This window comes from Cherax quadricarinatus, chromosome 1 (genome assembly GCF_038502225.1).
Source record: "Cherax quadricarinatus isolate ZL_2023a chromosome 1, ASM3850222v1, whole genome shotgun sequence".
In the NCBI taxonomy this organism is placed as follows: domain Eukaryota; kingdom Metazoa; phylum Arthropoda; class Malacostraca; order Decapoda; family Parastacidae; genus Cherax; species Cherax quadricarinatus.
The window spans coordinates 90,536,853-90,550,422 of record NC_091292.1 but is presented as its reverse complement, the minus strand read 5'-3'; the positions used below and the strand labels follow the sequence as shown (position 1 = coordinate 90,550,422).

General features: G+C 39.4%; 1 protein-coding gene across 2 annotated transcripts in view; it reads left to right on the top strand.

The window, feature by feature from the left end:
- Noc1 (Nucleolar complex protein 1) overlaps positions 1-13,570 on the top strand; it is a 197,057-nt gene that overhangs the window by 101,810 nt on the left and 81,677 nt on the right. For both annotated transcript variants that reach the window (XM_070083842.1, XM_070083835.1), the window contains 2 exons: positions 1,299-1,455; positions 1,979-2,111. In XM_070083842.1, the coding sequence (XP_069939943.1) occupies positions 1,299-1,455; positions 1,979-2,111 (290 nt within the window). The remainder of the gene's footprint in view (positions 1-1,298; positions 1,456-1,978; positions 2,112-13,570) is intronic.

Below are 13,570 nucleotides of genomic sequence, written 5' to 3'. Positions count from 1 at the left end.
CACCTTCTACCACCATCACTACCACCCTCTCCCACCATCACTACTACCCTCTACTGCCATCACTACCACCTTCTACCACCTTCACTACCACCCTCTACCACCATCACTACCACCCTCTACCACCATCACTACCACCCTCTACCACCATCACTACCACCCTCTACTGCCATCACTATCCACCTCTACCACCATCACTATCACCTTCTACCACCATTACTACCACCCTCTACTGCCATCACTGCCACCCTCTACCACCATCACTACCACCCTCTACCACCATCACTACCATCCTCTACCACCATCACTACCATCCTCTACCACCATCACTACCACCCTCTACCACCATCACTACCATCCTCTACCACCATCACTACCACCCTCTACCACCATCACTACCACCCTCTACCACCATCACTACCACCCTCTACCACCATCACTACCACCCTCTACCACCATCACTACCACCCTCTACCACCATCACTACCACCCTCTACCACCATCACTACCACCCTCTACCACCATCACTACCACCCTCTACCACCATCACTACCACCCTCTACCACCATCACTACCACCCTCTACTGCCATCACTACCACCCTCTACCACTATCACTACCACCCTCTACTACCACCCTCTACCGCCATCACTATCACCTTCTACCGCCATCACTAACACCTTCTACCACCATCACTACCACCCTCTACCGCCATCACTACCACCCTCTACCGCCATCACTACCACCCTCTACCGCCATCACTACCACCCTTTACCACCATCACTACCACCCTCTACCGCCACACTACCACCCTCTGCTGCCATCACTACCACCCTCTACCACCATCACTACCACCCTCTTCTGCCATCACTATCACCCTCTACCGCCATCACTACCACTCTCTACCACCATCCTTACCACCATCACTACCACCCTCTACCGCCATCACTACCACCCTCTACCGCCATCACTACCACCCTCTACCACCATCATTACCACCATCACTACCACCCTCTACCACCATCACTACCACCCTCTACCACCATCACTACCATCCTCTACCGATGAGAAACAAAGCCAGACTGACTCAGAACGTGTGAGATGCTCTGTGTGGGCGCTGGCGGACACATTTGGTACGGCGGATTAGTGTCTACTCAATGAAAACTGAGGTGATGAACGAAAACTGGGGCAAAATTTTGACGAAGAAAGTTGTTGAAAACTGAATTCGATCAAAACCAGGGCAAACGAAAACCGAGGCTCCGCTGTATGTGAATATTTAATTATTATGAATAAACATTTCAGGCACACTACCACCCATCTGTGTCACTGTTTGCTACCAAACTCATCACCGGTGAAAGTGTCAACTACTCTGGAGATCCCTTGCAAGACTTCACTCTTATGCGTTTCCTTGATAGATTTGTGTACAGAAATCCCAAAAAAATGGATGGCCGAATGGATAGTAAGTAACTATGACTTAATTCTTAATATAATGTAATAAATTACTGGTATCAGTAATATACAATTCCTTTAAGCTTTCAAAGCATGTAGTCTTGACATTTGAGTTGACTATAATAGGCTGGTAAATTTTGAACTCATGTCTTACTTTGTTAATAATCCTGTGTTTTTAGAATAAAACTATGGCCAAACTATAACTCCATGGCAATAGTTTTTGGGGTTTTCTTTCTTTCTTTCAACACACTGGCTGTATCCCACCGAGGTGGGGTGGTGCAAAAGGAAAAACAAAAGTTTCTCCTTTTACATTTAGTAATATATACAGGAGAAGGGGTTACTAGCCCCTTGCTCCCGGCATTTTAGTCGCCTCTTACAACACGCATGGCTTACGGAGGAAGAATTCTGTTCCACTTCCCCATGGAGGTTTTTGGGGTTTGAAGTGTAATAAAGTATTCAAGAAGTTTCTATATTTATGTATCACAGTTTCTATTTACATTATTCTTACCTTTAATTTTTTTCTTTCATTTTAGGTGCTGGTGGACACATACTAGGGAGACGGACTCAGTATGTACCTCATGGTGCTCGAGGGATTGCAGTTAATACTGATGAATTCATTGCACTAGACCCAGAGAAAGTGCCAGAGGATGACCATTTCTTCTACAGGTAACTGTGCTTAAATCAAATATTTGTCTACACTGGATTTTTTGAACATAATGATCATATCGTCTCTTTTTCTGCATCCCTTAAGGAAATTACATCTAGCTCTATCTATGGCATTGATGAGCCTTGAAGCATTTAGTATTTATAAACTTAATGTAACAATAGTATCAATTACAGGAGGGCCTTGCTTAATGATGTTTCTCTTTATGGTGTTTTGCTAATGTGGACATTTCAAATTATGACCAAAACTCATTTTATGGCTCCCTACCTGATTCGCTATTACAGCGTCTGCATGCCACTCAGTTTGTTTATATCCTCCGTGAGTGTTTTTTTTTTTTTTAACAAATTGGCCATTTCCCACCGAGGCAGGGTGACCCAAAAAGAAAGAAAAAAAAAACATTCATCATGGTTCAATACTTTCAACATCATTTATGCATAATCACTGTTTTTGCAGAGGAGCTCAGATATGACAGTTTAGATCTCACTCCAAACAGCTAATATCCCAAACCCCTCCTTTAACCCCTTGAGGGTCCGTGCCGTAGATCTACGGCTTTATGTTGAGGGTCCAAACCATGGATCTACGTCATGAGCTCAGCTCACTCTGATAAGCTGTGATTGGTAAATTTTGGCCTTGATATGAGAGAAGACATCTGTGTGGTATGTGTGCACCACATAAAACAAATCCTGCAGCACATAGTGCGTAATGAGAGAAAAAACTGAGACTGTAATTTTCGATTAAAACAGCGAATTTGCAGTGTTTTTTTCATATTTTTTTTATTGTTGTATTTGCGATTTCTTGGTCTCATTTGATAGAATGGAAGACATATTACAGAAATAGAGATGATTTTGATTGGTTTTAGTACTGGAAATGGCTTGAAACTGAGCTCAAAGTAGCAGAAATGTTAAATTTTTGCCGATGATAAAGAGTAAACAAATGACCTCACAAGTCTAATACATGACAGCTGGTGGGTCTAATATACATTCACAAATGTGGTGATGTTATTTATATAATTATTACAATATTACATAACAGTAAATCTTCTATTTTTTGGTTTGAATAAAAATTCATGTGAATAAAAAATCAAAATGGAATTCATTAGTAAAGCTTGAAAACTTAACTAATGAACAGAGGAAATGTTTGTTTAGTGCCAGGAATGCCTGCATTGTTTATTCTGGACCCTATTTTGAAATTGGAGTATTTTGAACTTTGCATTAAATTGGTCAAATTACCAATTTCCGATCACTTTATTTTCTAGTTGAAACAGTTGACTTGGTGATTTCTTGTGCTCACTCGATAGAATAGAAGTAATACTAGTGAAATAGCTAAGAATTTGGTCGACTGGAATAATGTAATTGGCCTAAAATGGGAGTCAAAGTCCGCAAAATCGCCGGTGCGTAAACATCTCTGACGCATCAAAATTCGCAAGAGCATAATTTCGTCAATTTTCCATCAAATTTCGTACTTTTTGTTTTATAACCTTCAGAAAAAGATTCTTTACTATTTCAAAATAAAAAATAAAAAAATTATTTTTTGAAAATTCTTGGACACTGGTGCACCCTTTGAAATTTGGCCTCTGGACCCTGAAAGGGTTAAAGTGCAGGCATTGTACTTCCCACCTCCAGGACTCAAGTCCAGCTAACCAGATAATTATAATTATACTTTTTTTTTTTTTTTCCAACAAGTCGTCTGTCTCCCACCAAGGCAGGGTGACCCAAAAAGAAAGAAAATCCACAAAAAGAAAATACTTTCATCATCATTCAACACTTTCACATCACTCACACATAATCACTGTTTTTGCAGAGGTGCTCAGAACACAACAGTTTAGAAGCATATACGTATAAAGATACACAACATATCCCTCCAGACTGCTAATATCCCAAAACCCCTCCTTTAGAGTGCAGGCATTGTACTTCCCATTTCCGGGCTATATAAAAATAACCAGTTTCCCTGAATTCCTTCACTAAATATTACCCTGCTCACACTCCAACAGATCGTCAGGTCCCAAATACCATTCATCTCCATTCACTCATATTGAACACGCTCATGCACGCCTGCTGGAAGTCCAAGCCCCTCGCCCACAAAACCTCCCTTACCCCTTCCTTCCAACCTTTTCGAGGACGACCCCTACCCCGCCTTCCTTCTCCTACAGATTTAAATGCTCTCCATGTCTTTCTACTTTCATCCATTCTCTCTAAATGACCAAACCACCTCAACAACCCCTCTTCTGCCCTCTGACTAATACTTTTATTAACTCTACACCTTCTCCTAATTTCTACACTCTGAATTTTCTGCATAATATTTACACTACACATTGCCCTTAGACAGGACATCTCCACTGCCTTCAACTGCCTCCTCGCTGCTGCATTCACAACCCAAGCTTCACACCCATATAAGAGTGTTGGTACTACTATACTTTCATACATTCCCTTCTTTGCTTCCATAGATAACGTTTTTTGACTCCACATATACCTCAACGCACCACTCACCTTTTTTCCTTCATCAATTCTATGATTAACCTCATCCTTCATAAATCCATTCGCCGACACGTCAACTCCCAAGTATCTGAAAACATTCACTTCTTCCATACTCCTCCTCCCAAATTTGATATCCAATTTTTCTTTATCTAAATCATTTGATACCCTCATCACCTTACTCTTTTCTATGTTCACTTTCAACTTTCTACCTTTACACACACTTCCAAACTCATCCACTAACTTTTGCAATTTTTCTTTAGAATCTCCCATAAGCACAGTATCATCAGCAAAAAGTAACTGTGTCAATTCCCATTTTGTATTTGATTCCCCATAATTTAATCCCACCCCTCTCCCAAACACCCTAACATTTACTTCTTTTACAACCCCATCTATAAATATATTAAACAACCATGGTGACATTACACATCCCTGTCTAAGACCTACTTTTACCGGGAAATAGTATCCCTCTCTTCTACACACCCTAACCTGAGCGTCACTATCCTCATAAAAACTCTTTACAGCATTTAGTAACTTACCACCTATTCCATATACTTGTGTGAACCTGTAAATAAATAAATTTACGCACTGTGCTGGCATGCAGGTACACATTAAAATGACTAAATTTTGAGGATGCCATATTAATAATAATAATAATAATAATAATAATAATAATAATAATAATAATAAAAACAATAATAATAAAAACAGAGTAGGGGAGTTAGTAGATGGGGAAAGGGAGGTATTAGGTAGATGGCGAGAATATTTTGAGGAACTTTTAAATGTTGAGGAAGAAAGGGAGGCGGTAATTTCATGCACTGGCCAGGGAGGTATGCCATCTTCTAGGAGTGAAGAAGAGCAGAATGTAAGTGTGGGGGAGGTACATGAGGCATTACGTAGAATAAAAGGGGGTAAAGCAGCTGGAACTGATGGGATCATGACAGAAATGTTAAAAGCAGGGGGGGGGATATAGTGTTGGAGTGGTTGGTACTCTTGTTTAATAAATGTATGAAAGAGGGGAAGGTACCTAGGGATTGGCGGAGAGCATGTATAGTCCCTTTATATAAAGGGAAAGGGGACAAAAGAGATTGTAAAAATTATAGAGGAATAAGTTTACTGAGTATACCAGGAAAAGTATACGGTAGGGTTATAATTGAAAGAATTAGAGGTAAGACAGAATGTAGGATTGCGGATGAGCAGGGAGGTTTCAGAGTGGGTAGGGGATGTGTAGATCAAGTGTTTACATTGAAGCATATATGTGAACAGTATTTAGATAAAGGTAGGGAAGTTTTTATTGCATTTATGGATTTAGAAAAGGCATGTGATGGAGTGGATAGAGGAGCAATGTGGCATCTGTTGCAAGTATATGGAATAGGTGGTAAGTTACTAAATGCTGTTAAGAGTTTTTATGAGGATAGTGAGGCTCAGGTTAGGGTGTGTAGAAGAGAGGGAGAATACTTCCTGGTAAAAGTAGATCTTAGACAGGGATGTGTAATGTCACCATGGTTGTTTAATATATTTATAGATGGGGTTGTAAAAGAAGTAAAAGCTAGGGTGTTCGTGAGAGGGGTGGGATTAAATTATGGGGAATCAAATTCAAAATGGGAATTGACACAGTTACATTTTGCTGATGATACTGTGCTTATGGGAGATTCTAAAGAAAAATTGCAAAGGTTAGTGGATGAGTTTGGGAATGTGTGTAAAGGTAGAAAGTTGAAAGTGAACATAGAAAAGAGTAAGGTAATGAGGGTATCAAATGATTTAGATAAAGAAAAATTGGATATCAAATTGGGGAGGAGGAGTATGGAAGAAGTGAATGTTTTCAGATACTTGGGAGTTGACGTGTCGGCGAATGGATTTATGAAGGATGAGGTTAATCAAAGAATTGATGAGGGAAAAAGGGTGAGTGGTGCGTTGAGGTATATGTGGAGTCAAAAAAAACGTATGAATGTATGAAAGTATAGTAGTACCAACACTCTTATATGGATGTGAAGCTTGGGTGGTAAATGTAGCAGCGAGGAGACGGTTGGAGGCAGTGGAGATGTCCTGTCTAAGGGCAATGTGTGGTGCAAATATTATGCAGAAAATTTGGAGTGTGGAAATTAGGAAAAGGTGTGGAGTTAATAAAAGCATTAGTCAGAGGGCAGAAGAGGGGTTGTTGAGGTGGTTTGGTCATTTAGAGAGAATGGATCAAAGTAGAATGACATGGAAGGAAGGGGAAGGAAGGAGGGGTAGGGGTCATCCTCAGAAGGGTTGGAGAGAGGGGGTGAAAGAGGTTTTGTGGGCGAGGGGCTTGGACTTCCAGCAAGCGTGCGTGAGCGTGTTAGATAGGAGTGAATGGAGACGAATGGTACTTGGGACCTGACGATCTGTTGGAGTGTGAGCAGGGTAATATTTAGTGAAGGGATTCAGGGAAACCGGTTATTTTCATATAGTCGGACTTGAGTCCTGGAAATTGGAAGTACAATGCCTGCACTTTAAAGGAGGGGTTTGGGATATTGGCAGTTTGGAGGGACATGTTGTGTATCTTTATACATATATGCTTCTAAACTGTTGTATTCTGAGCACCTCTGCAAAAACAGTGATAATGTGTGAGTGTGGTGAAAGTGTTGAATGATGATGAAAGTGTTTTCTTTTTGGGGGTTTTCTTTCTTTTTTGGGTCACCCTGCCTCGGTAGGAGACGGCCGACTTGTTGAAAAAAAAAAAATAATAATAACGTAGTAGGTTGGTAGACAGCAACCACCCAGGGAGGTACTACCATCCTGCCAAGTGAGTGTAAAAAAGAAGCCTGTATTTGTTTTACATGATGGTAGGATTGCTGGTGTCTTTTTTCTGTCACTTAAACATGCAAGATTTCAGGTACGTCTTGCTACTTCTACTTACACTTAGTTCACACTACACATAAATGTACAAGCATATATATATATATATACGCACTCCTCTGGGTTTTCTTCTATTTTCTTTCTAGTTCTTGTTTATTTCCTCTTATCTCCATGGGGAAGTGGAACAGAATTCTTCCTCCATAAGCCATGCCTGTTGTAAGAGGCGACTAAAATGCCGGGAGCAAGGGCCTAGTAACCCCTTCTCCTGTGTAAATTACTAAATTTAAAAGAGAAACTTTTGTGTTTCTTGTGGGACACCCTGCCTTGGTGGGATACGGCCGGTTTGTTAAAAAAAAAAAAACATGCAAGATTTCAGGTACGTCTTGCTACTTCTAGTTACACTTAGGTCACACTACACTTACATGTACATGTTTATGTATACACACTCATCTGAGTTTTCTTTGATTTTCTCTTAATAGTTCTTGTTCTTATTGTTTTTCCTTTTATATCCATGGGGAAGTGGAATAAGAATCTTTCCTCTGTAAGCCTTGTGTGTTGTAAAAGTCAACTAAAATGCCGGGAACAATGGGCTAGTAACCCCTTTTCCCGTAGAGCCTGCTAAAAAGAAGAAGAAAACCGTCAGAGTGGAATGTTTGAATGTGCGTGGATGTTGTGCGAATGATAAGAAAGAGATGATTGTGGATGTTATGAATGAGAAGAAGCTGGATGTAGTGGCATTAAGTGAAACAAAGCTGAAGGGAGTGGGAGAGTTTCAGCGTAGAGAAAGAAATAGGATTAGGTCAGGGGTTTCAAATAGAGTTAGAGCTAAAGAAGGAGTAGCAGTAATGTTGAAGGATAAGTTATGGCAGGAAAAGACGGAATATAAATGTATAAATTCAAGGATTATGTGGGGTAAAATAAGGGTTGGATGTGAAAAGTGGTTTATAGTAAGCGTTTATGCACCTGGAGAAGAGAGAAGTGTAGAGGAGAGAGAAAGATTTTGGGGAATGTTGAGTGAGTGCATGGGGAGTTTTGAACCTAGTGAGAGAGTACTTGTGGTTGGGGATCTCATTGCTAAAGTGGGTAAAAATGCTGTGGAGGGAGTAGTAGGTAAATTTGGGGTGCCAGGGACAAATGAAAATGGGGAGCCTTTAATTGAGCTATGTGTAGAAACAGGTTTGGTAATAAGTAATACATATTTTATGAAAAAGAGGATAAATAAGTATACAAGGTATGATATAACATGTAATGAAAGTAGTTTGTTAGATTATGTATTGGTGGATAAAAGGTTTATGAGTAGGCTTCAGGATGTACATATTTATAGAGGGGCAACTGATATATTGGATCATTATTTAGTCATAGCTACAGTTAGAGTAAGAGGTAGATGGGGCAAAAGGAAAATGCCAACAGCAAATAAGAGAGAGGTGAAAGTGTATAAACTAAGGGGGGAGGAAGTTAGGGTGAGATATAAGCAACTATTGGCAGAAAGGTTGGCTAATGCAAATATGAGTAGTGGGGGGGTTGAAGAGGGTTGGAATAGTTTTAAAAATGCAGTACAGGAGGGCCCCGCTTTACGGCGTTTCACTTTACGCCATTCCGCTAATACGGTCATTTCAAATTATGACCAAAACTCGCTATACGGCTCCCCCCACCTGACTTTCTAATACGGTCACCACGCCCCACCTTGTTTGTTTACATTCTTCGTGAGCTCAGTAAGCACTAAGTCTCTCCATTTTGTCTGGAAACTCCAAAATTTCAAATGTTTTTAAAAGTTATTTCATATTTTATATATACTCTGATAATTATACTTATGTATACCTGTACTTAAATAAACTTACATACTGTGCTGGCATGCAGGTACACATTAAAATCAGTAAGAGTGTCTTATGTCTCCAGATGTCATATTAGTAATGATTATAATAATCATCGAGTCTCATTTAAATGTCGTATATTACGTTAAATACACATTTTCATTAATCCATCTATGATATTTTTTCAAAATTATATAATAAACACGATACATAACATAAAAAGATGATAAATACACCCCACAATAGAATAAATAAACATAAATATGAGATGTGATAGCAGACGACTTGCACAAGTGACGCCATATTAGAAATGATAATAATAATAATAATAATCACCGAGTCTCATTAAATGTTGTATATTACGTTAATATACACATTTTCATTAATCCATCCATTATATTTTTTTCAAAATTATATAATAAACACGATACATAACATAAAAAGATGATAAATACACCCCACAATAGAATAAATAAACATAAATATGAGATGTGGTAGCCAGATAACTTGTACAAGTGACGCCAAGAATAACATTTTCTCTAATCTAACATAAGAGAAAATGTGTTACTGGCGGTAACTGTAGAAAATTATTCCTTTCGTATGTATGTAAGTTTATTCAGGTATACACAAATACAGTTACATAGATTATTATACATAACAACATATGTGTAGAGAACCTAGGATAACCCAAAAAAGTCAGAGTGACTTATTTCCATTGCCTTCACTCAGAGTGTCATTTCTTCTCAAAATGATGTTACATGAGAATGGGAGTGTTCTTCTTTATTTATTCTACCGTATCAATGTAGAGACAACCTGTACACAATGTAACTTGTACACAAACCAGACGTGTACACTTTGTTTACAAAACTTACCTTCGCCTGGTTTGTTTACATAACTCTGCGCCTGTCCTCTCTCATGTACTCATTCTTTCTCTCTCTCATTTATTCGTTTTATCTCATTTACTTACTCCTGACCCTACATTAAGACTACAAATATTTTAAGGTAAGTAATGAGTGAACTGTATATACATTTTATCGCTCTGGGATGCTTAAATGTAATAAGAATATTATGTGTAGGTGGGTTGGCCTGGTATGGTAGCCCGGCTGACTACCATACATACCACACTTGATTTTTTACAATAAATACTACTCATCTCACCCTATATTTTAAGGTAAGTAATGAGTGAACTGTATATACATTTTATCGCTCTGGGATGCTTAAATATCATAGAATTGTATGTGTGGGTGGGTTGGCCTGGTATGGTAGCCTGGCTGACTACCATACATACCACACTTGATTTCTTACAATAAATACTACTTGTCTCACCCTAGATTAAGACAATAAATATTTTAAGGTAAGTAATGAGTGCACTATGTGTGTATTGTACTTTTTATTGTTTTTTGATGCCTAGTTCTATTGCTAACTTAATATATGTTAGTGTAAACTTGTTATCTAGTGTTTGTATGCATTTGTAAGTGGAAAAAAAGGGTGTTCCACTTTACGGCGGTTTCCGCTTTACGACAGTAGCCTGGAACCTAACCAGCCGTATAAGTGGGGCCCTCCTGTATTAGAATGTGGGGCAAAAGTTTGTGGCTATAGGAGGGTGGGTGCAAGAGGAAAGAGGAGTGATTGGTGGAATGATGAAGTAAAGGGTGTGATAAAAGACAAGAAGGTAGCTTACGAGAGTTTTTACAAAGCAGAAGTGTTATAAGAGCAGAGTATATGGAGAGTAAAAGAAAGGTTGAGAGAGTGCAAAAGGAGAGCAGATGAAAGAGTGGGAGAGGCACTGGCAAGAAATTTTGCTGAAAATAAGAAAAAAATTGTAGTGAGATAAGTTAAGAAAGCCTAGGGAACGAATGGATTTGTCAGTTAAAAACAGAGTAGGGAAGTTAGTAGATGGGGAGCTGGAGGTATTGGGTAGATGGCAGGAATGTTTCGAGGAACTTTTAAACGTCGATGATGAAAGGGAGGCGGTAATTTCATGCACTGATCAGGGAGTTATAACATCTTTTAGGAGTGAAGAAGAGCAGGATGTGAGTGTGGGCGAGGTTCGTGAGGCATTATGTAGAATGAAAGGGAGTAAAGCAGCAGGAACTGATGGGATGATGACAGAAATGTTAAAAGCGGGAAGAGATATTGTGTTGGAGTGGTTGGTATTTTTGTTCAATAAGTGTATGCGGATGGATTTATGAAGGATGAGGTTAATCATAGAATTGATGAAGGAAAAAAGGTGAGTGGTACATTGAGGTATATGTGGAGACAAAAAATGTTATCTATGGAGGCAAGGAAGGGAATGCATGAAAGTATAGTAGTACCAACACTCTTATATGGGTGTGAAGCTTGGGTTGTAAATGCTGCAGCGAGGAGGCGGTTGGAGGCAGTGGAGATGTCCTGTCTAATGGCAGTGTGTGGTGTAAATATTATGCAGAAAATTCGGAGTGTGGAAATTAGGAGAAGGTGTGGCGTTAATAAAAGTATTAGTCAGAGGGCTGAAGAGGGGTTGTTGAGGTGGTTTGGTCATTTAGAGAGAATGGATCAAAGTAGAATGACATGGAGAGCATATAAATCTGTAGGGGAAGGAAGGCGGGGTAGGGGTCGTCCTCGAAAAGGTTGGAGGGAGGGGTTAAAGGAGGTTTTGTGGTCGAGGGGCTTGGACTTCCAGCAAGTGTGCATGAGCATGTTAAATAGGAGTTAATGGAAACGAATGGCATTTGGGACCTGACGAGCTGTTGGAGTGTGAGCAGGGTAATATTTAGTGAAGGAATTCAGGGAAACCGGTTGTTTTATATAGCCAGACTTGAGTCCTGGAAATGGGAAGTACAATGCCTGCAGTTTAAAGGAGGGGTTTGGGATATTGGCAGTTTGGAGGGATATGTTGTATATCTTTATACGTATATACTTCTAAACTGTTGTATTCTGAGTACCTCTGCAAAAACAGTGATTATGTGTGAGTGAGGTGAAAGTGTTGAATAATGATGAAAGTATTTTCTTTTTGGGGATTTTCTTCCTTTTTTGGGTTACCCTGCCTCAGTGAGAGACGGCCGACTTATTTAAAAAAAAAAAATGTATGAAAGAGGGGAAGGTACCTAGGGATTTGCAGAGAGCATGTATAGTTCCTCTATGTAAAGAGAAGGGGGACAAAAGAGATTGTATAAATTATAGGGGAAGAAGTTTACTGAGTATACCAGATAAAGTGTACAGTAGGTTTATTATTGAAAGAATTAGAGGTAAGACAGAGAGTAGGATTGCAGATGAGCAAGGAGACTTTAGAGTGGGTAGAGAATGTGTAGATCAAGTGCTTACATTAAAGCATATGTATATGTGAACAGTATTTAGATAAAGGTAAGGAAGTTTTTATTGCATTTATGGATTTAGAAAAGGCATATGATAGTGTGGATAGGAGAGCAATGTGGCAGATGTTGCAATTGCATGGAATAGGTAGTAGGTTACTAAATGCTGTAAAGAGTTTTTATGAGGATAGTGAGGCTCAGGTTAGGGTGTGTAGAAGAGAGAGATTACTTCCTGGTAAAAGTAGGTCTTAGACAGGGATGTGTAATGTCACCATGGTTAATATATTTATAGATGAGGTTGTAAAAGAAGTAAATGCTAGGGGTGGGATTAAATTATGGGGAATCAGATACAAAATGGGAGTTGATACAGTTACTTTATGCTGATGATACTGTGCTTATGGGTGATACTAAAGAAAAGTTGCCAAGGTTAGTGGACAAGTTTAGGAGGGTGTGTAAAGGTAGAAAGTTGAAAGTGAACATAGATAAGAGTAAGGTGATGAGGGTATCAAACAATTTAGATTAAGAAAAACTACGTATCACATTGGAGAGAGGGAGTATGGAAGAAGTGAATAGGAGTTGATGTGTCAGCAGATGGGTTTATGAGGGATGAGGTTAGCCATAGAATTGATGAAGGAAAAATGGTGAGTGGTGCGTTGAGGTATATGTGGAGACAAAAAACATTATCTCTGGAGGCAAAGAAGGGAATGTATGAAAGTATAGTGGTACCAACACTCTTATATGGGTGTGAAGCTTGGGTTGTAAATGCTGCAGCAAGGAGGCAGTTGGAGGCAATGAAGATGTCCTGTCTAAGGGCAATGTGCGGTGTAAATATTATGCAGAGAATTCGGAGTGTGGAAATTAGGAGAAGGTGTGAAATTAATAAAAATATTATTCAGAGAGCTGAAGAAAGGTTGTTGAGGTGGTTTGGTCATTTAGAGAAAATGGATCAAAATAGAATGACATGGAGAGCGTATAAATCTGTAGGGGAAGGAAAGTGGGATAGGGGTCATCCTCCTAATGGTTGGAGAGAGGGGGTAAAGGTTGTTTTGTGGGCGAGGGGCTTGGG